Source organism: Lonchura striata, chromosome 2, assembly GCF_046129695.1.
Source record: "Lonchura striata isolate bLonStr1 chromosome 2, bLonStr1.mat, whole genome shotgun sequence".
Classification (NCBI taxonomy): domain Eukaryota; kingdom Metazoa; phylum Chordata; class Aves; order Passeriformes; family Estrildidae; genus Lonchura; species Lonchura striata.
Genome location: NC_134604.1, coordinates 30,701,983 through 30,725,027, shown reverse-complemented (window position 1 = coordinate 30,725,027; position 23,045 = coordinate 30,701,983). Strand labels below are relative to the sequence as shown.

At 38.9% G+C, this 23,045-nt stretch overlaps 1 protein-coding gene across 1 annotated transcript in view; it reads left to right on the top strand.

Annotated features, from left to right (window-relative positions):
• The window catches only part of CRACR2A (calcium release activated channel regulator 2A), a 52,017-nt gene extending 41,333 nt beyond the window's left edge, over positions 1-10,684 (top strand). Inside the window, exons 14-18 of the mRNA XM_031505338.2 lie at positions 1,876-1,957; positions 2,861-2,975; positions 4,567-4,668; positions 9,155-9,231; positions 10,245-10,684. Of these exons, the coding sequence (XP_031361198.2) occupies positions 1,876-1,957; positions 2,861-2,975; positions 4,567-4,668; positions 9,155-9,231; positions 10,245-10,335 (467 nt within the window). The 3' untranslated portion in view covers positions 10,336-10,684. The remainder of the gene's footprint in view (positions 1-1,875; positions 1,958-2,860; positions 2,976-4,566; positions 4,669-9,154; positions 9,232-10,244) is intronic.
• Positions 10,685-23,045: the final 12,361 nt, after the last annotated feature.

Genomic DNA, 23,045 nt, shown 5'->3' with positions numbered 1-23,045 from the left:
TTGTAAAAGTAGGACATGCAAAGTAAGTTCTCCTAAACTGGAAAGCACATAATTGATGGAGAAGTTTCAGAGTAGATTCTGTATTGAAATCCTGGCCAGCACTGAGATAAATCAGAAAAATTCTACTGATTTCTGTGAAGCTAGAATTTCCTTGTAGATCTCACAGTTCTGAAACAGATATCCTGTCCTCTGGACTGCACTGTACTAACAATCCCACCTTCAAATCTCATTGCTATCCCTCTAAGTAATCTGATTTTGTTTGAGAGAGAAAGTAGAATATCTGAATCACCTATTTTAAGATTTAGCATTATACTTATCACCAAAAAAACATGTCAGGTGGGTGTTTCCAAAGACAAAATTTTCAAAGCCTACCTTCCTACCTTGCCTGAAGTTGTAGTCCAAGCTTTCAAAAGTCAGACACAAAACTGTGGTAGAAGAACTCAAGTATAGGTTATTGCAGTGCAGCTGGGTTAAATGACCAGATTCTTTATACTTAGCCTGTATTGAGACCTTACTTATTCTGCAGGATATATGAAATGAAACATAACAACTTCAAGGTAAGCTTAGGAATGTCCTAGTTTTTCACTGACTGTATCTTCATTAACTCAAATGGGAGCTTGAACACCTATCTGCAATTGTCTGTTCATGTAGCCTATAAACCTAAAGGCTGTGTCCTGTCCATGTTTTCCTGTAGTTGGCTGATACACTTCTCAACTCTCTGAGGTCTTACACAGTGTGTGCAATTTTCCAGAGGAAAAACAGAGGGATGAGGCTGAACTTTTTCCTCTTTTGGCTGGTCATCCAGGGTTCTTGCAAAGAAAACGGCAAGAAGGCATTTGGCATAGCTTTGATTTAGTGTTCACATCAATGAATTTCACAGGTATGGGCTATGACTGGCAAGGTACAGACAATGGAAGAGTCAAGTGAATAATATGGAGGGGAGTGTTCTCAATGGATTTTTACAGAATAGTTCAAGCTTCTTCCCTTAAGCAATAGATCTACCTTCCATACAGTTTTTTAAATTGCCTGTTGAAGGAATGCATGCATAGATGCTTCTCCATTAATGCCACTGGTAAAAATCCCATTTTTCTGAAAAATGGCCCCAAAGATACTGTTGCTGATCTACTGAGATCCCTTCTAATCTGAATTATCCAATGATTCTGTATTTTATGATACAGTTCAATATGATACAAAAAAAAATGTAGGTTGTCATTTGGAGGAGGTAGTGACTGATTAACATTTTAAATTCTAATTACTATTATAAATATCCAGAAAATACATCTTCACAGGTTAGAGGAATCAGGAGAGGATTAATTTAAAAGTTTAAATAAATGAATTCATATGTCCACTAACCTAAGGGAAGTGAGCTCATCTTCTGTGTTATAAATAGAGGAAGAGGTTCTCCACGTGTTCAGTCCACATATCTTCAGCATTTATCTTAGGTTCCACTGTTCCCTGTGCCATGCCTTGTGTTTTTCCACTAATTGTAGAAGGCTCCCATGTGGTTAGCTCAGACTAAACTAACACATTTCACACAACTGATGTCACACAGAGAATTCCAGGCTTAGACTGCTGTGGACTGTCAGATGTCCATTGACTCATGATCTGTGATTTGGAAAGTAATTTTTTTACAATATGCTTTTTGGAAAGCATATTTTACAAAACTGAACTACTTTACTACCATTCAGTATTTTATTGCTGGAGGACTTCAAGCAAATAAAAGCTCTTGTTTTCTGGTACCTGGAGACTCTGGACATAATTTTTAATGCTGTGCCTATCTTTTTACTTTTCTGGAATTGTTGCTATTTTCTGGATCCAGTTTTCAAAGATCAAACAGCTTGTTAAGAGACAGCTTACCTTGCATTTCTGTTGCAGGTGTGGATTACAATGTGAGGACTGTCACGGTAGATCACACCCAGGTAGCGCTGCAGCTCTGGGACACAGCTGGCCAGGAACGGTGAGGAAAGTTCTCTTGTGGTTCAACCCTGGTTGTCAGCCCAGCTTTGTAGCTGCTCCCTCACTCCCTCATCTGCTGGGATGGAGGAGGGAATTGGAGGGATTGAAGTGGCAAAAGTCCTTGTTTGAAATTAAGACAGTATGATGAAATGTAACTCCATGCCAGTCAAAACCCATACGCATTTTAAGGTCTCACTTCCTTGAATCATGTGTTTGAAGATCATTAAGTGTGGAACCTAATCCTGCTTCTTGGGAGAGGAACAAATACAGCATCATTCCTAATAGAGCCAGTGGATTCACAGTTTAGCTCATTCTCTTGAAGCACTAATTAAGCTCTGAAAAGTTTAGTGTTACACTGTTTCTTTAGGAGGAAGACTGATTTTAAAATGCACCTAGAATTATTTCTATATCAGAAAATACCTTAATGGATAAAAAAAAAGAGTTTATTTTTTGTTTTACTAAAGCAATGCCATTGTAGTAGAACTCCATGTTTTTGTAAGATTTCAGTGGTCATTTCCTTCCCCATCTCCTCATCTATTGTGTGATTTTCTATTACTATTACTATTTCTAAAAGCAAGGATGATAATGACAAATCTGCATTTTCTACATGAAGTTTTGGAAAAAGGCCTAGCTAGCTTTAGAAGAGCGAGGGGGAAATTTCTGCTCCAAGCTTAAAATTAAAGAGGTGAGAGAAGGTGAGATATGCAGCTAATTATCCTGCCTAACCCAGAATCAGTTAAAAAAGGCAGGGGGAGCTTTTCCAAACACTTTCTTTTAAAAAATACTTTTTTTTTTTTTTTCCAAATAATTTATCTGCTTTTGTATGGAAGAATTGCTATAAATTTTAACTTGTCAGAGTGTTGCTTGTGTTGAAGAGAGCTGTAACCAAGATTCTTACTTGTAGGTACCGAAGCATTACCAAGCAGTTTTTCAGAAAAGCTGATGGTGTCATTGTGATGTATGATATAACAGCAAAAGACACATTCACAGCTGTCAAGCAGTGGCTGATAAGCATTGAGGTAACTTGGCGTAACTTGAAATCCAAACCCTGGTGTTAATTTCTACCTTCTGAACAAGGGCTGTTGTCAAGGTAAAACAGAGGGCGCCATGTTTCTTGTGTTGTCACAATTATATTTTTGCTTGTGAGTTCAGTCTGCACTGTTGCCAGTGAAGTTGTTTTTCATCTCTGTTTCTACAGAAAAAAATCATAGTTCCAGGGTTTTAAGGACTTTGAATGAGTGGTGGGAAAATCCCAGCATGGAGTCCTGTGATTTCTCACAAAGAGAGCTTAGCTGAGGACCCCCACTGGATCACTCCTAGCATTGAGAGGTGTTTTGGATCAATGATGGTGATCTCGTGATCACTAACATTTGATAACCAAGTGTGTAGCTAGTGGAAAATAGATTATATTGTGAACATAAGACATAAACTTAGAGCTACGTAATCCACTCCAGTGCAGTGAAACTGCCTCGTGAAAGACAGTTCAGTTTCCTGGGGATCATCCTTTCAACCACTTCAAAAGAAAATTGTAGTCCATGCCACTGAGTGACATCAATCAGTTAAAAATGAAAACATATGTAGAGCATAAGCAATGGAATCTGCTTGTGGCCAGAACAAAGAGTAAGAGCAGCTGCCACAAAGGGCTGACTTGTGGCAAGAATGAAGTGTGACTTCCTCTTTGCACACTGAAAAAGTAAGGGACAAATTAATCTGCAAAGATCATTTAGTCTGATTTTATTGGGCATGTGCTCTAGTATAACACAGTGTTTTCCAGAATGGCCAGGAGGTGGCTTTGGGAGTTCAGATTAGGACTCAGTCATTTAAATGCCTCCAGTCATAGTTATTCCAGATATTAGTAGCCTTACCGAAGTACTATTAGCATGCATTTGGGAAGAACAGGCCCTTGCTAATTATATTATCTTAATAAATCAGTGGCATGCTTTAATTCAGCATGGTAAAAGCTAGAGGAGCATGGCTGATATGATTCAGAAAAATGGAATATTGTGGTCAAAACTTCTTTCCAAGCTCTAATAGTTCACTCTTTTTTACCAACTAATTTTTGTTGCAAACTGTTGCTAAATTGGACATACTGCTGTAGCATTCAGCCCACCTAATGAAAGCACTCACTGTGATAATTATAACCCTTTTCAGAATGGATTTTGATTTCTGTCTATTCTGTGTATTTTTGGGGGCCTATTTTGTGTATTTCTTCACTATTTTGTGTAATTCATTTGGCATAATAGTACCCAGGTGTTGCCATTATTTTTTCCTGGCCATGTAATTAGAAAAGCAGTGGCTGTAAACACATAATATCTGAGCCTGTGTAGCATGGTGGTTTTCTCTCTCCCATTTTAATATAAAGTCTAATGAGCTTCTGTGCTGTTATTAAAAAAAAAAAATCCCTAGTCAGTGTAATCTTAGCATTATGTCTTTTTCATGTCTTTTATCCAGCTTCAATTCCTGACATGTTTGTAAGCAAAGTGGCACATACCTAGTTTGTGTGAAGTCTTAAATGTCTTGTTAGAGTGTGACATTTGTTAGCTTTTATCCTCTTCATCTGTGATCTTTTGAATTCAGTACTTCAGTTGATATTCACTGTTTATTCTGCAGGAGGCAACTGGGGAGACAATGCCTGTTCTTTTGCTGGGTAACAAAACTGATAACGAAAAGGAGCGCGAGGTCCCGATGGGAATGGGAGACCATCTTGCAAAGGTACTGTACTTTGGGAACTCCTTACAAAGCTTGAAGGTGAAGGTTTTAAAATGGAGTTTCAATGTGTTTAAATTCGTAGAAACACAGACCAGTCTTAGTCAGGTATCTTTAAGTATTAGGAACCCCGTCACACTCTTCAATTCAGCTTTCAGTGATGTAAGTTCTGATAATTATAGTACTTACAACACTGCTGAGATAAAGAGAACACCCTAAAACCAAACAAGTCAAGTAAAAATCCCTAAACCAAACCAAACCAAAAAATGAGTGGAGAAGAAAATATTTAAGAACTCACTCTCATTGTGTCTCCTCTCTCTTTGTTCTTTTTCTCTATTTTTTTCCCTTGCTGTTTCTTTTCCCTCTCTTTTTAACTCCCTTTTCCCTGTGAAAGGATTCTTAACATAGAGATAATCTGGGGACCTTTTCTCCCTCCTACCTCCTGTAAAACCAAAGAAGACCATCTGTTACTCCTGTGGTAGGAGTAGAAAACATGTTTACTTTTAGTAACTTTCCATCAAGGAGATAAAATAAGTAGAGTTAACAGTCTGAGAGCACTGGTGATCCATGGGCATAATTTAAGCAATCAAGAGACTGCAAATACCAGATACTTGTTTATATTCCTGTGTACCATGCCCATCAATTTTTCCTTTGAATGTCTTTATACAGTGCTTATAGTTTGAACGTGAATGCCTGCAGAGTATTCATTTATTTAGAAATAAGTAATTGAAATATTGCTGAAATATTCACCGAGCTGGTAGGAACATACCTAAATTAAACACTGTGCTAGATTTCATATATTTACCTCTTTTGCCTTTGAAAATAGATTTGCTGCCAGTAATAAAAAGGGTATTTTCAAAATTTGAAGTGCAGCTGAATTGTTCTTCCAGGAAAGAAGAATTGTTCTTCCAGGTGCTGTTAGGCACCTTTCTGTAACTGAAAGAATTAGGGCCAGATCTCTTTTTACCTTATTTTGATTATTCACATAGCCTTTTGAAATTATACCTCCCTATTCAGGTTTGTGTCCGTTATTTGGTTTTTGTCAGGGAGGATTATCAGCCTTGAACTTTATCCCCCAAAGGACCTCCCTTTAGGAAATCAGCTCTATTTTCTTGCATGCATGGAAATGCAGATAACTTTGAGACCCTGGAAGCTAGGAGGGATTCAGTGGGTAGCACTGAATCCTTCTGTGAAAAAACAGGTGACACGTAACTGCTAAATGGACAGAGAGTAGGTGTCTTGCATGTCATCTTGCTCTAAAAAAACTGTGCTAGTAAAGCAAAGATGAATCATTCCAGCATACAGAGCTCACAGCCCACCAGGCTATTAATTCTAACATGTCATGCAAGAAAATAAAATGTTTTGCATAAGTAAAACAAAAAGTTGTCAAATAAGATGGTTATAATCAAATGAATGGATCTGAATGACTCACTTGAACGTTTGAATGTGCTGCCTGAGGTAGTTGAGAGAAGGAGTGATTAATGGCAATGGATTAGTTGAAAAGTAGCATAGATATAATTAAATTACAATAATTTGCTTGCTGAGCTAATAATAACCATGAATTTTAATGAAATATTAATTCTTGCTAAATGGCCGTGTAATTCCAGTGAAACCACATAGCACTGTCTCTGTTAGTGTATGCAGCTGAGTTGCTTATTTTGTGAATAATCCCATGAATTACTCAGGAATGATCCCAAGTACACAGGGCTAGGTGCTGAGCTGATGCTATTTTGTATAGCCATATTTGGTGAAAACAAGCTCTTCTTGTGCAAAGAATCAGTTTAGCCTGTTGGCCCTGAAGTCCGGCAGTTTTAAGGACTGTTTCCATGTCTCATAGGATGGGGTTGGTTTTATCCAGTTTTTTATATAGTCAGAAAGGGACATAACTTCTCTGCAAGGTGGGCAGCACAACTCATTTTTAAAAGGAATAATGGCAGCCTGAAGGGAGTTATCATTTGACAAGACTTTTAGTTCCAGTACATTCCCTGTGAAAAGGAAGCATGGAATGAGCACAGGGATTGTGGAAGTCCATTTGACTTGTTTTAGCAGAGGACCCAGAAGGAGCACTCCATATAAAAAATTTCTCTTTAGCTTAGCTTGATCCAATGATCAAAAGTTCATATGAACACAAGAAGAGAGAGTATTTAGATTATATTGTGAGTGTCCAGGAACAGCCAATGCTTTGTTTGAGTACAGAAGTGTAAGCAGTGCCAATTATTTCAATAAAATGCCTTATGATAAAGGTGCTGCTCAGGCATGCTTATATCCGCATGATTTTATTTTCACCCTGCACACACTTCCTGAGTGATCTTAAATGGGTCAATAAATCCTTCTCTATAGCTGTTCCCCAGCTATAAAACAAGATAATAATGCCTTGTCTGCCTTGGCTTTGCAGAGTATATGTGCTTCATGGAATGAGGATTGTTTCTGTGTATTCATACAGTTTCTACTTTGTCAACTTGTCAGTGCCATTCTTACACAAATACTGCTAATGAGGCAGCTATTCTGAGAGTGATGCTACTTTACAGGACAGAAAATTGCCCAGCTCTCTCTGGTAATAATTAATTTTCCTCCCTATTCTTTCGATGTCTGCTGATTTGTAGATAAGTTTTTAAAATGAAGTAATTGCCAGTGGTCTCCAAGGTTCAGTAGCTGATTCCTGGATGGAGATGGATGGCATTTCCTAGTTCAACAATTATATGTGTCCTGCCTGTTCTTAGTTTGTGAGCCTTGTGTTTTCTATCAATTAAAATTTCCTCTTTGAATCAGGTAAATGGCATATTGTATTTCCAGACCGTCTCACCTTTCAGACAAGAACCTTTTTGCTAGACTGAGAGAATTAAGCACTCATTATTAATTGAGTTTAAATTGTTATCTTTCCATCCAAGCAATTTGTTGAAAAATCCATTCAGATTTATGCCAGCATAAATGAAGTTACCACTGAGAGTTCTCCTCTGGTGATACTCTGTTGTATGTAGAGAAGATGTTGGAGTGGTATCACTCTCAGCTTGACTGACATGAAATACCTATGAACTGACCACAGTAGGTTTTCTATAAGAGTTCTGATCAGCAGAGCAGAAAAAGAGAGTGTAATTTTGATTTCAAGCTTCTGTCTGCACAGCTAGCAAGAAATTTGACCTAGTCAAATTTTATCTTAAAATTTTTTCTAAGAAAAGCAAGAGAATCATAGAGTTGCATTATTGCAAATGTTATATATGTTTAAAAAATTGATAAAATGTCTATTCAACACTAACATTGCCTGATTTCTTACTTCTCTGCTTTTCTGTGCTTATCTGGTCATCAAGAAATTATTGCATGTTGTTCAATTCTGTTTTTCATTGGAACAAACAATATAACCATTGACAACATGTACAAAACTGTCATTAGGTAACTCTAAAGCACTTTTATTAAAGCTGCTAAAATAAACTATTGTATTTATGAAATTCTTTTCCCCACTTTTTGTCTCTGAAATTCCACAAAGATGACAGAAATTTCCAAAAGCTGTGCAATTCTGGAAGCACAGTATATAGAGAAAAAAGAAATCAAATCAAAACAGAAATACCAGGTCATCTTAATGGAAAGTTTTGAAAACTGAATTATAAGTGTCTTCTGAAGAGTGGTTAAATAAGTATAAGTGCAGTAACCATAGTTAATAATAAATAAATGAAACTCTGCAGACGTGATTGTAATTTTCTAAGGTACTGACTTACTTGCTTGAGTTTTAAGCTACTGCTATAAATAGCAATAAGACACAGAGACAGGTGGAAAGTGCATAGAAATTTGAAATCTGGATGGGTAAAAGGACAGGTAGTAATACCACAGAGGCAGTGTAGATGACCTTCATTGTAGTAGGTTGTGAAAGTCAACAGATGTCCATTTTGGAGGATAATCTGTCATTCCCTTTCCAACTTCTCTGCCTTCAGAGCTGCCAGGTCAGGCTTGTGTGCAGATGATCTTTTGCCTTTGCGTTCATAAGACTTCAGCTGAAGGACTGAGAATCTCTCCCAAGACTTGATCATTTACCCACTATTCCTAATTACAAAGCTCCCAGGGGAGTATAAAACTGAAAGACGCAGGCTGACTGCAAAAGAAGGTGCAGAAAAAATTCACAAGTACAAAAAGATGAAAGAAGAGTTACTGGGATTCTTTTCACCTGCTTTGTCCAGCACTCAGTGATGTGGGAATTGCTTGATCATCACAAGGGAAGGTCACAAGACTTAGTACCTTACAAGATCTGTTTTCATTTGAGCTCTTGTATCAAAAGCTATTCTACAGAAAAAATACCTGCTAAGAGAAGCATGTAGTTGTTATTTGTGAGGCACACTTGGACTTCTTTTGTTACTCTTTACTGTTAGCTCTAGAATTAAAATTCTAAGATAATCTATTTCTCCTTCTTTATTTTCATATTTCAGTATATCTGTGTTGCTCTTTTTACAGCTGGAGTGAGACATTGTGCAAAAGTAATTGAAATGTTTTTTCTCTTTTATTGTAGGATTACAATTTAATTTTCTATGAATGCAGTGCATATTCTGGGTACAATGTGGAAAATTCTGTGCTTCACTTAGCTAGGTAAGAAGAAAACACTAACAATGAGTTTTTTATATGCCTGACTGCCCTGTAAATGATGACACTGTGAGTTCTCTTTGTTTAATTAGTTTTATGTTATAATATATAATATATAATATATAATATATAATATATAATATATAATATATAATATATAATATATAATATATAATATATATTAATATTAGCTTTATATTTATTAGTTATAGAAACTCAGGGTGATTAAATATTTGTTGCCTTTCAGCTGCTCTGTAGCCTGACCCTGTTGCTCTGACTGAGAGTTGCTTAGGTTCCTAAAGAGTTGTGCTGGTGAAACTCTGTATACATTCAGAAACATCTGTATTGTTGCTAGGAAAGCTGAGGGTCTTGGCTGTGATAATTCTTGCAAGAATTTCCTGAAGGTTTGGAGAAATATACTTGAAAATGGATGCTGGTGACTCCTTGCAGCAGGACACTGGATATACTTCCTTCTTCCTTCTTCCCTCTGCTCATTACAGCTCAAATTCTGCTGTCTGCCATGGGGCTGGGAGATAGGAAGAAGTGGATTTTTGAAGTCAAGTAAAGGCTAGAGGTAAAGATACAGGAAAATATGGCCCCTCTGAACTACTTACAGAGGTGAAGACACACTGGTAATGAGTTGGCAAATCTCTAATATTGTTGCTGAAATCAGTGAAATTTTGTGAAAGTGTCAGTAATTGGTAAATGTCTAGGCAGCCAGATTCGTTTTAGTTTTGTTCCAGCCTTAAAAGTAAGAAATGAAAGTCACTGTTTGAGTCTGTGTAATATGCAATAAATGTTAACAATCAGCACTAACTAAATTTTTCTAACTAAATGAACAAAAGCAGTTGTGTGATGGGGCCACCATAATTGTACTTCTTTCTTGTTTGTTCACAAAATTTTGTCATCTTCTGTTAAATCTCTGGACAATTTTCTACTCTTGGGAAAATGGTTTTTTGTTCAATCTCTTGTGGGTTTTATTGACTTTTTTTCTCACAAATATTCTTTCTTTTCTCCAGGATTTTAAAAGAACATGAAGATAAAGTGAAAGAGAAAACCATCGAACTTCAATCTGATACAAACAAAAAGTCATGCTGTATGAAGCAATAAAATGCTGAGGCATGTTTAGACAAGTCATACATTTATACAACACTACCTGGCACTATCAGACTTGCTTTTATCTTCCAAATATTTCTTCTGATGTGTTTTGACTGTAGGTGTAAGTGAAAGTCAAAATCTTTATATGACCTCATCTTGCTTTTATAAAGACTATCTTTAGTTAATTGACAGTTTATTTGGGGCATTAACAGTCTTTTATTCTGTTTGATGCCTAACACCACTGAATCCTGCTTTGTCATCAGGCTTGTAGAAGCTGCCACATTATTGATAAGAAGAAATAATTTTATAGGAAGAAAACTATTTTGAATATGAAGTAAATTCTACTTGTGTGAATAACCAATCCTCTGAATACTGCTTATTTCATTTCTGTTCAGACTCTTAGATCCTGATTTTGTGCTAACCTCTCTCTACAGTTTTTTAAAAATTTCCATAGGTGTAGTTGTTTGTAGTTCAAAACCTGTTAAGGCTAACTGACCAGCTCTTTGTCTCCAAAAGGCTGTCACAGGAGGCGTCATAGAAAATTTTGGAGGTAGAATTTTCAGAAACAGTGGATCTTATTTTCAGGAATATCAGCATTTAGTGAGTAAAAAATCTCACTGAAATTCAGTGAGATATTGCTCTTTTAGCAATGCTAAGAAAAAATGCCTCCTCATGTAGCTAAACACATGGCTGCTTTTTCAAAGGCTGCTGCCATACAACATTCCTCCAGGGTCTGATAGCACTGAGACACAGTTTACCCATGGGGATGTGTTTTAGAAAATCATGGCCCACCCCGGATCATAAGAAACACAGATGTCAATTATCTTTGGAAGCTTTTGTGGAATATAAATGGAAATAAGAAACTAGAGAGTGCATCACCCAGCTACCACGTGATAACAATTATTCCTAGTGAGACATATCTTCACTGCATCCAACTATTGTGGTAAACATTCAAGAACAAGTATTCACAATGGTGAGCTTGTTAGGAAAGTGGAAGGCATGGCATAATTTATTTCATTAAAATATCACATAAAAGATGGTAGATTTCATTATATAAAACTGTTACCGACATTATGTTTTTAATCAATTTGATGAATGTTTTTAAAAAGTTATTTTTCATTTATCTAATGAATCAATTTGAAACGAAAGATGAATGTTAAGCATTAGCTTAGTAAGTAAATCTGTTTTTGGATAAAAACTTTGTCAGTAATTAATTGTGCTCTTGGGATTCCAGTCTGATCAAAGGTGTTCCTCTAGTTCCAAGAACTGCACAATAGGGGTTTATAGACTTTGCCCTACAGCAATTTCTATATCTATACCAGCACTCAAATGCCCTTTCTTATGAGTTTAGGTCCAAATGTGACCCCTTTCTTATCAGGTAGTATAACCAGGGGTTTACTTCTATCAGGAATGATGGATAAACCAAGCAACCCAGTATAAGCTGATTATTAAGAGTTTTTCCCATGTTGATTCTTGAGAATCTGCTCATCCAAATGAAAAAAAAAAAAAAAAACAACTCCCTTTGCCTTTAGTGAGGTGCCTAAGAACCTCTAAAAAACTAAATGAGCAAAATGAGTGTCCATTACTGAAAATCAGTAGGTTTTCTGTTCACTGCCCAGGGTTGCTTCTTGAAGTCCATTACTGGTTGAGCCACCTTATTGACCGTGGCATGTTATCCATCATGGAAATCTTAGAATTGAAACATCTGTTCAGTCCTGGCTGGAGCTGAACTAATACAAACCATTAATTTAAACATCAACAAAACCAACACTTTATCCCAATTTCAGTTAGGAAAAAAGTGTCATCAGTTTAAATATTGGCTCTGCTAATTGACTTTGAGTGATCTGTTCCCCCATTGATATTGGAATCAGCAATATTTCCTCTGTCAGCCTCAGGAAGACAGTTTGAGTCCTTAATTTCAGCTTTACTGTCCATGATTCTAACCCCAGAGATTTAGATCCTCAATTTCTTTTTCCCTGAAGTTCATCTTGATTTTGAAGGACAGTGACAAGTGAAGTGGATTTTCTTTCTGTGACTCCCATGGGATCATTTTTATTTGGGTGTCTTTTAGCATGCACTGAGACCCTGCCAGCAGGATGTACACAATTTGAGAACAATGCTAAGATGCAGCTGAATCCTGGGATGAGGGGGATTTCTCCTTCTACAGACAAATCTGGTGCAGTCTAGCACCCAGGCAATGTCTTCCATCTAGCATTGATAGCTGTGGCTGCGGATGATCCTTTTTGGAAGTCCAGCCAAATCTGAAGCAAAGGTGCAGGTACACACACAGCACCAACGTCATCATCCACACAGACAACACAGAGATTGATGTCTTCACTGCTTGTCACCCATATATACACAAGCAGCATTCCTATAAATAGGAACACAAATAACCTAATCCTCCTCTTCCTTTCCAGCAGATCAAGACTGAAGTTTGCTGATGAAAATGTGCATGTACACAACTCCTCTGACTTGCAGTGCTCTCTTTCTCCCATTCTGCCCTACACCTCTCCCCAAGATCAAGCAGGAAATAAGGTTTAATGAAAAGACTGGATGTCCTGCAGCTATGGGGCACAAGGCTTATTCAGATTAAATCTGACCAGCAGCTTGCCTGCATACAACTGCTCTCTTTTATTCTACCTTCTCTTGATTTTTTTTCCAAGCTTATTCTCCTTCCATCTACCCTGACCCCTTCCTTTCTCTGTCCTTCATATCCCAAAGAAACAATTTGTCCCTAGTTGCCTTTTCCCTGTTAGTCCCAGGTTTTCTACATCTGTACCCACATATATATTTCTTCTATCATTCCTAAGTCACCTTGACTTTACATGCTGTTATTGATACAGTTACTGAGGTGCTGCTGGCCTTGCAAGTTTCCACTCCCAAAGGAGTCCCAATTATTTCCCTCCAATTATCTGTGAAGTTAATGTGTAACTCCCCCTTATCCATCTGGGAAGTCCAAGGATGGCTCACAGTGCCATCCATAACAGCTTTCAGCTTCTCATTCTGTTATTTGCAGTGTTCAGAGTAGCTTGTGTCATGTCCAGGGTTTCTCATGGTCTGTTTGGTTATCTAAATCTCAGGTCAGGGCTTATTCACCTGTTGGTACACCCAAACAAACAGCAGGTACTGGTGGACTCAAGCTCACTGAAGACAGGCATGAACAAGATGCTACAAGGTTCTACTCCTGGATGGATTCTGCTCTCCAGCTGGCCATCAAATTGGTGTAGGAATTGTCAGGTTCCCACATTTCTTGATGCTGGGTTGCTCTCTTCTGACACTGTAGCAGAGAGCGACCCTCCTGGCAATATTTTTATCAGCTCTTCAAAAAGTTAAAAGTGGCTTAACAGTAGTGAAGCATCCTTTTCCTCTTTTATTTCCACACCTCCCCCTTCCCCCCCCCCCCCCCCCATTTTTCTGTTTCAATTCTCCCAGTTTATCTCTGCCTGGTCAGATAGCCAGTACTGACAGATCTTTGGATATGCACAATACAAAGTCAATTTGCATGGATATAACACAGTGCTCCTAACCCTTTGGAAGTGGATGTCCATGAATTACTGTGTGCCAGTCGAAACAGGTTCCAGTTTGTCCAGATATGAATGGAGCAACAGTGGAAAAAAAATCATTGCACAGTATAACCTTCCTGAGAGAAGTGTACAACACCTCCTCACATACCAGATTTAAGGAGTGATCTGCAGCTGTTAAAAAGGGAATGCTCCACACACAAGGAATATGTGATGAACAGACCACACTGAAGCAAGTTTACCTCTGAAAGGACTGCAGTCAGTGTCACACCCCATACTGGAGCAGGGACAAATGCGGAACAGAACAGCTGGCATCCCAAAGCCCTGGACAACTGGAAGCATTGGGATTGAATGGCTGAAACCATATTATTTGGGGTGGCAGGAAGCATTACACCCAGCCCCACAATTTCCTGTGCTGCCTGTTGGCTCCCTGGACAAATTCTGACAGACAGAATTAACCTCATAGTGAAAAAAAAGGAAGCTGAAACTCAGGAGCAGAGGAGAGAGAAAAAATGTACATATGTACATGAATACATTTGTCTAATGGTTTACACTCTTTTTCTTTCCCCAGAACCTCAATCATCGAGAAAAGATTTGTGTACTTTGGTAGTAAATTAACTCAAGTAAAATTTCCCAACTTGGGACCATTTTTGTTTGCAGCATCCGTATACTGGCAGAATATTCTACCATGTGAGATCATTTTGGAATAAATCCACTTTATCATCTGCACAAGTGGAAGCTTGTTTTAGAAAGCAGAAACACGCTCATAAAGCTCATCAGTGGCAACTTCCTGAATTCATCCACAGCTGTTAAAATAATGGGTCTTTTTTGATTATTGAAATTAGAGGAATTGCAGTAGGACTCACATACATTTCTGGAAAAAGGAGAGAGTTGGGCACTTTGGCCTGTTCACACATCAGACAACTGAAATTCTTTTAATATGAAGCTAGTAAAATGCACATGGTTATTGTCTGATGAAAATGGGCTTCTCAGAGGGGAAAAACCCAGTAGGTTAATTTTACAGGGCATGTATAAAAGTTCATTTCTAATTAATTCATTACTAATCTGAAATACTGTATGTAGTGACACTGAATCCTTCCAAATGTACTAGAATTTGAAGGACATTGGATTAGTCAGAGAAACATTGCTTATTTCCTTTCAAACACTGAAGAGGGAAGTGTTTCAAACAAGTCCATCTATGCTGGACAGCTGTGTTTAGCTCCTGCAATTGTCAGTGCCTTTTCTGCCACATGCTTCTCCTGAGCACAACAATCATTACAAGAAAAAGCCCAGATTCAGAGGAGCTTTCTCACTGAAATGTCTGGTTTTCATGGGTTGAACAGGAAGGGAGTAGGGAATCTGTGGAACCGAGACATTTGAGTAACGCGTTCAGTGGCTCTGAATCTTACTCCAGCACTCTCATTACATGAGGTGCTGTTTGTGTGTGGGTAATGAGCAGTGAAGACCCTGCTGTGTTTTGTGTGGCTGATGACATTAAGTGTCCTGTGTGTGCATCTGCACCTTTGCAGTATGTACTCAGCTCAAGTTTTGGCTGGACTTGCAGCAGTGAAGAGCAGCAGCCACAGCTACCATCCCTCTATGACATAGTGTGTTGTGCCTGGTGTTTTGTATCATCTTTGCCTTGTATCATCTTCGCCTCGTTTCATCTTTGCCTCACGTTGTGAGAGCCATCTTTTTTTTTTGCTCAGAGGATACATAATATGCTTTTTTAGGTCTTGTGTCACTGTGTCTGGCTTAAGCTTTTTTTCTTTTTTTTTTTTTCTGTATACTTAATGACCTCCTTGTAAACACCAGTCTGCCTATTTGCAGGATTCAATGCTGCTGCAGCATTACACTTAAATTTTACCTTTTCACAGCAAGTCAAGTCTATGAATCAAGAATGTGAATATTGCTGTGACTGTATAGCTGCTGTTAAAGCTCAGGTGCTGCTCTTTTCAGAGGGTAGACCACTGGGTAGGTTTGCAACTCTCCATTCTTGCCAGTTGTTACTCTTCCATTTTACCTTTGGCAAGTTGTTAAAACCCTGCAACAAGCCATTTTGAACCTTGGCAGAATCTCAAGGAGAAAAATAGTACAGAAAAGAAGAAAAAGACAGAATTCTCTCCTTTGTTAGTAAGCTGAACTAGCCCAGCAAAATCTGACAAATACCACAGTTAGTGGGAGGATATGGGCGGAAAACACAGCTAAGATCACAGTTTTGAGAAAAGAAGTCTAGAGGGGTGGGCAGCCCCTTTTCAGTACCAAGAAGGTGTTTAATTGTCTCGCCTCTTTTTAACCTCATCTTTAACTATTAATTAAAGACACTGGATGTGAACCCTATTTCTCAGGCAGTCTGGGGAGCTCAGTATTGCTGAAGCCAAACACCAGTTTGGGTGCCTCTGATGGGGACTGGAAAGCCTCAGGACTAGCAGTGCATAGCTCAGAGGTAAGGAAGGCTCTCAGCTGCAAAACTCTGATGCCTCCCCTGAGAGCCTGAGTGAACCACTCCGTTTCTGGAGGGCCTTCTCCCAGTTCTTACAGGTGCAAATGACTGAACTGCATTGAACTGCACTACTTGACAGCTTTGAACAAGGTCCTTTGAATCTAGGATATTAAGGCTCATCAGTTGTCATAGCAACCCTGTATTGTATGGATTTATATTATGAGGCTGTAATAAGGCTGTTGCTCATCCCTCTGAAATGAGGCATAAATCACTAATGCAGTTTTTCAGTGACAGGACTTCTTTAAGTATTATTCTGACAGAGAACCTGATTTGCATTAAATGACATTTCTGTCAGAAAGACAAATGAGTGATAGGAGTGAAACTTTCTACAGGTATGATTATAAGCATTTTTATTTGTAACTCTCTGTAGAGTCACCTTTCACACTGCAATAATTTGTGTCATTAGAAGCCCCAGGGGAGGTTGTGCAGGAAATTACTAAACTTAGGTAAAATGTGTGAAGCCCTTGCTCTTGGCTTGTCCCATGCAGGGAATGCTGCCGAGCAATCGAGTGCGCTTAGATGATTAAATAGTGAATTTTTTGTTTAATATTTGTTCCTTGCTGACATGATTCTTGTGTAGAACAGTAGCTAAATGTACCTTTCTGTCATTGCTATGCAGACAATGCAGCTGTGCAAACATGGTATGCTTAGATTACTGTAGGGTGCCATTGGTCAAGAAAGTTAAGTCATACAATTACAGACATCTATCAAATGATTAAAAATTAACTTCTGGCAGATTTCAAAATGTAATGCTAAATAAGCTAGGCACGGTTCATTGTGAAGGGGATTTGTATCCAATTTGCTGATAACTTACAAAGTCCCCATCCTTGGAAGTTTTCAGAACAGTTTTTGCACAAAGCCACAGTGATTTGACACAGCTTTGAGGAAATTTCTGCTTGGAATAGAAACCTCCAAGGTTTCCTTACAACCTACATTTTGGTGGTACAGATGGAAAAATCCCTAAACAAATATCATTTTAGTTAAGCAGACTGTTTTGAATGTCTGCTTTGTATACCAACATTAAAGCCTAGCAGTTAATTTAAGATCACCACAACACCTGCAACAGAGCATTTAAGGGTGTTATGAAAGCACTCTGTGGTGCAAGACATTTCTAAGAAAGCAGCTGTCCATCTAGCCTTCCACAAGGGCAAAAAGAAGAGTCCAGACAGCAATGAGCCTTACAAGCCATGGGAAGGTGATGGACAACTAGTTCTGGAAACCATTCTGAGATACATGAAGGACAAAGTGGTGATCAGGAATAATCAACATGGAATGACAATGGGGAAATTGTGCATAATGAAGCTGATAGTTTCCACAATGAGATGTCTAGCTTGATGGATGAGAAGAGATTAATAGATGTTGTTTAATTCAGGTTTAGTAAGGCTTTTGACACTCTCCCATAACATTCTCACTGACAAGATGAGAAAGTGTTAGACAGTTGGACAGGAAACTGCTCTGAAAACCAGCTGAATGTCTGGGCCCAGGGGGTTTAAAGAAGAGAAAGCTCAGGAGGGATCTTACCAGTAAATGTAAATACTTAAGGAACTTTGGGAATGAAGAGAAGGGAGCCAGACTCTTCTCTGGAGTACCCAGTGACTGTAGAAGAGGCTACAGGCACAAATTGAAACACATGAAATTCCATCTGAACAGAAGAAATTATATTTTCTTTTTTCCTGTAGAAGTTCTGAAAAAATGTTTTCCCAGAGAAATTGTGGAATGTCCATCCTTGAAGATACTCCAAACCTAACTGTAAGTGGTCCTAGGCAACCTGTTCCATCTTGTCTTGCTTCAGCAATGGGATTGGATTTTTTCAAGAAATTGGTAAACTACAGTGGTACTTTCTGTCTTCCTCAATTCTAGCTGTCTATAAATGTTCAAAGTGCTGTGGGACTGGCAATATCTCCAGGCCAGCTAGATTTATCCTCACTGTCACTGGCATTTACATGAGTGGACTGCAGGAAAAAGGATACATGACACAAAGGCCAGTAACAGATGAAGACAGCTTAGTAGAAATGTTTGAGAAAGGTCTAGTTTTGGTTTATAAGCGGATTCCACAAAGGGAATCCTATATATCCCTGAAATACAAGCTAGAAACTTCTCAAGATGAAGGAAAAGAAACAGCATATTATGCCAGTACTGTTGAAGGAACAAGAATGGAGAGAAGGTAACACAATATCAATGTTCTGGCAAGCAAAAGTGAATTTTGTATTCGGACCCATGAACATGAGGTTGTAAGGGTCCAGGAATTTGCCCAGATGGAGAGCAGGCATCCTGCTGCTTAACAGAATTCCTACTAAACGGTATCATTTAGCAAAAGAATTCAAATGGAAATTCCTTCAAGAAAATTACCTTATTGTCTTCACTACTTTTGTTAGTGGGTTGTGTCAGGACAATTTACCCAGTCTTCTGAGTGTTTTCCAATTATTTTCTTAAGTTCTTTTCTCAGTTACCTGCACATCTGTACTGGTAAAGGATACCTTCCCTTTTTGAATTCTGCTCCTTCCATACCCTCAATTCATAGCTCAAAATGTATTGTCATCATGTGTTTTGTTGTTGGCTACATGACATACAAATGTTATCCCTCACACGCTGCTGCTTCAGCTTCACACAGCACTTAGGTTTCTTGCTCTATTTCTACACTCACCCCATAGGAATGCAAGCAAAATAATGAGCTTTTTTTCTGAGATACTCCCTTGATGTTGATAATAGCAATTATATTTGCTTTAATCATATCTCATTAGCTAATGACATTGATTTTTCATGCCAATAAATGTGAAAAATATGCCACAATGGTGATAAAGTGCTTCTGCTAACTGATCAGCATTGCAAGTTCCTGTTAATGAGTTACACATGCCTTTCTGGGCTGCCTGTTCATATTCCTGCATCAAAATGGTAGGGCAGGTATGGTTTGTGATTAAATTCAGGGGTCCATTTCTGGTGCTAGGGCTGTGTTGTACTGGAAATGATGATGGTTCACTTACATAAATGGGAAACGGCTGGACACAAAAGCACAGAACCGAGCTGCAAAAGAGGATGTTCTCTTTTCCACATGAAGACTTAGGGGTCAGCCCAGGCTTGATCTTGCTGATTGCTGTGCTTTTAAAAGACTGCACTTGATGATTCAGAGGAATGACTTGGATTGCAGCCCAAACCTATGTGCTGTTTGAGGAAGTATGACTGATTTTGTGGTGCAGTTGTTATCTCAAAGGTAACATGGTTTCTGTTTCATAATCACACTACAGTATCTGCCCTAGCTTTCTCAAAAAATACTATCTTCATGTTGTTTTCATCATCACAAATCTCCATTGTTGGTTTCCACTGAAAAATGAGAAAATATAAAACATACAAAGAAAAGAGAAAGGGAAGGGAGTCAGGGAAATTGTATTGGTACCTGTAAAGCCTGAAAGATATGCAAAGAGAACAGCAGAGATTTCAAAAATTTTGAGATCATAAAAATCTTTTTCTTTCCTGTCAGTTGTATCTGCACCCTAAAAGATTTTTTTTTTATTTTTTTTTTTGTCTAAGAGACAGGTGGTCTGCTTTAGCAGTCATCTGTGAACAGTGGTCTGCTTCTTTCTCTACCTCGACTGTGTAGAACACATCTTTTACCTTTTTTGTGCTTATACCCAGAAGCAGTAGCTATTTTCAGGGAACACTCTTGTTCCCTGTAGGTGTACTACTGCCATGGCTCACCCCACCTGTGCAGAAACACCAGTTTTCTGGGAAGTCTCTAGCAGATTAGGATCTAAGATGATCTCTAAGAAATGTTGAAAGAAATGTTTCATAAAAAGGTAAAAACCTCCCCATTTTCTAGTTGGAACTAGTCTGTGAATGCTTCATGCCTACTGAAAAAGAAATCACCTGGCTTAGTTGTATATTCCAACCAGGCAGATGCACACACTGGCATAAACTTAGACCTTATAAGCCAACAGCAATTGCTCATAAAATGTGCCCTCCATGGCAACAACACAGCACAGTAAGAAAACTGAAGTTCTGTTTTAAATAGTGATCCTTGGGATGTCATTTGTTGCAAAACCCTTAGATGCATTTGTTAAGCACTGTGTTACAGCGGCAACATAGACTGTTAGGGGGAAAAATGGAGGAGGAGGGTTTATAGGTACATAGGAGGTGTAATTCTTATAAAAGGCTAGGATGCAATCATGGGTTGTGTAGGGAAGAGGGGAGTTACCATGAGTGGCGTAAGGTAGGAACTAACTGTATCTTCCAGTACCTAATGGAGAATTACAGTGAAAAGATAGCCAGGTTTTTCTCGGGAGAAAATAGTAAAATAACAAGAACCAAAAGTCCTAGGTTAAAACAAGAGAAATTCCACTTGAACATTAAGTTCAACTGGAATTTCTCTTGTTTTAACTCTCCCTGTAAGATTATCACAACACTGGAACAGCTGTCCAGAGAGGCTAGGGGGAGTCTTTGTTCTTGGAAACCAAAGAATTTCTGAATGGTTAGTTTTGGAAAGGACCACTGGAGGTCATATACTCTAACCCCCTGCTCAAGCAGGGTCCCTTAGAATCCATTACTCAGAATTAATTTCCAAGTGATTTTTAAATATTTCCAGGAAAGGAGATTCCAGAACCTCTCTAGCCAATCTGTTCCAGTGCTTTATCACAGTAAAGTTCTTCCTCATGAAATCATAGAATAGCTTCAAGTGGAGGGGACCCATAAGGATCATTGAGTCCAACTCTTGGCCCTGCCCAGCACAGCCCCAAGAGTCATATAATTTGCCTGAGAGTGTTGTCCAAACACTTATTGAACTCTGTCAGGCTTGGTGCTGTGACCACTTCCCTGGAGAGGCTGTTCCAGTGCTCAGCCACCCTCTGAGTGAAAAGCCTTTTCCTGATATCCAACCTAAACCTCTCTGACTCAACTTCATGCTGTTTGCTTGTGTCTTGCTGCTGGCTGCAAGGATGCAAAGGTCAGTACTTTCCCCTCTGCTTCTCCCTGTGAGGATGCTAAAGACTACAATGGGGTCTCTATTCAACCTCCTCTAGGCTGAGCAAGCCAAGTGACAGACTCATGTGGAACTTCTTGCTCATCAGTTTCTGCCCTTTGCCTCTTGTCTATTGGTGGGCACCACTGAGAAGAGTCTGGACTCATTCTCTCGGCACTCTCCCTTAAGGTGCTTACAGACATCAAAAAGGTCCCCTCTCAGTCTTCTCTTCTTGAGGCTGAGCAGGCCCAGCTGCCTCAGTCTTTCCTCCTAAGAGAGATGCTCCTGTACCCCAGTCATCCTCATTCCCCTCTGCTGGACCTGCTCCAGGAGCTCCATGTCTCTCTTGTACTGTGAAGACCAGAACTGGACTCCAGATTCACCTCACCAGGACTGAGTGGAGGGGCAAGATCACCTCCTTCAACCTGCTGACAATGTTCTTCCTAAGACACCCCAGTACTATTGACCTTCTTGGCCTCAAGGACACACCTCTGGCTCATGGACAATTTGTCCACCAGAATCTCCAGGTCCTTCTCTGAAGAGCTGCTTTTCAGTAGGTCAGCCCTGTACTTTCTAATCTTCCTAAAGTAGGGACTTAATCTTCATTATATACATAGAATACCATGTATCCTTTATGAACTTACCTTCTAAGTGAATGGAGTTATCTATAATCAAATCTGTATGTGTTAAATTAATTTCTGAATTAATATTAAATTTAAAACAAATCCTGTTAGAAGTGATCTCTGAGAAGGCTATTCAAATTAGCACTGTGGTAAAAACATGTCTTGGGTATTACTGGGTAAATATTACCACCTTGGGTAATATTCTTGTTCCCATTTTCAATAGTTTCAACTCTTATTAGAAGTCTAAAACAGTATTAAAAGGCTGTAAACCCCTAATTGTGCACATAGAGAGGTCCTCAGAACAAGACCTGCAAAACCTAAACCTGAAACTATTGACATCTGGCAAGGGTTAATTGGTGCTGGGAATAAGAAGCTCTTATGAGAATAGGGCTATGCCATGCTGTTCTTTAGAGAACCTTGGGAATACAGAGTGACCCCCCAACACTAGGGACTACTTCCTTAATCCTATCAAGCACTGCAAGTGTGAATTTCCCACTGTGCCTTTTAGAGGCATGCTCAGCACGGAGCTGTTTTTGAATGGTTCTTTTTGTTTCAAGTGACAGAACAATCCCTGAGAAGCTCTTTAATACTTTCGCCTTAAGATCAGAGTCAAGGCAGAAGCGACCTGCTTTCTCTTTTCTCCAGTGCTGTGTTACTCATCAGGGACAGTCTTCTGTGTAAATACTGTATTTCTGTTTCTTTCTCATGCTCTGTCCTCAACTCATGATCTTCTTTTCCTTTCTGTGGGAAGGGAATTAAATCTTTTAAACACGTGCTCTGTTTCAGCTTTCAAGCGTCATTTTGTCATTATATTTTAATGTAAAGCTTTGAAAAATCAGTGGCTTGGGTTCAGTCCTGGAGTCCACAAGAAGCCTTCTTATTAATGACTTGAGAAAAAATGAGGCTCAGACTCTGTGGTATTTACCCAGACTTGGATTGCTGAGGAAAACCTTGTAGCTGATTGCACCTGACCTGTAAGGTCTTTGCATACCTGTTTCACTAATGCTGACCTAACAGATGCTGTGTGTGCAGAACTCACCCGTGCTTTCACAACCTTGTTGGTAGGTAACAGCTTTAATGGCCTTGCAAGGTTGCATTTGTTTTTTGATCACTGATTTTAAGGCACT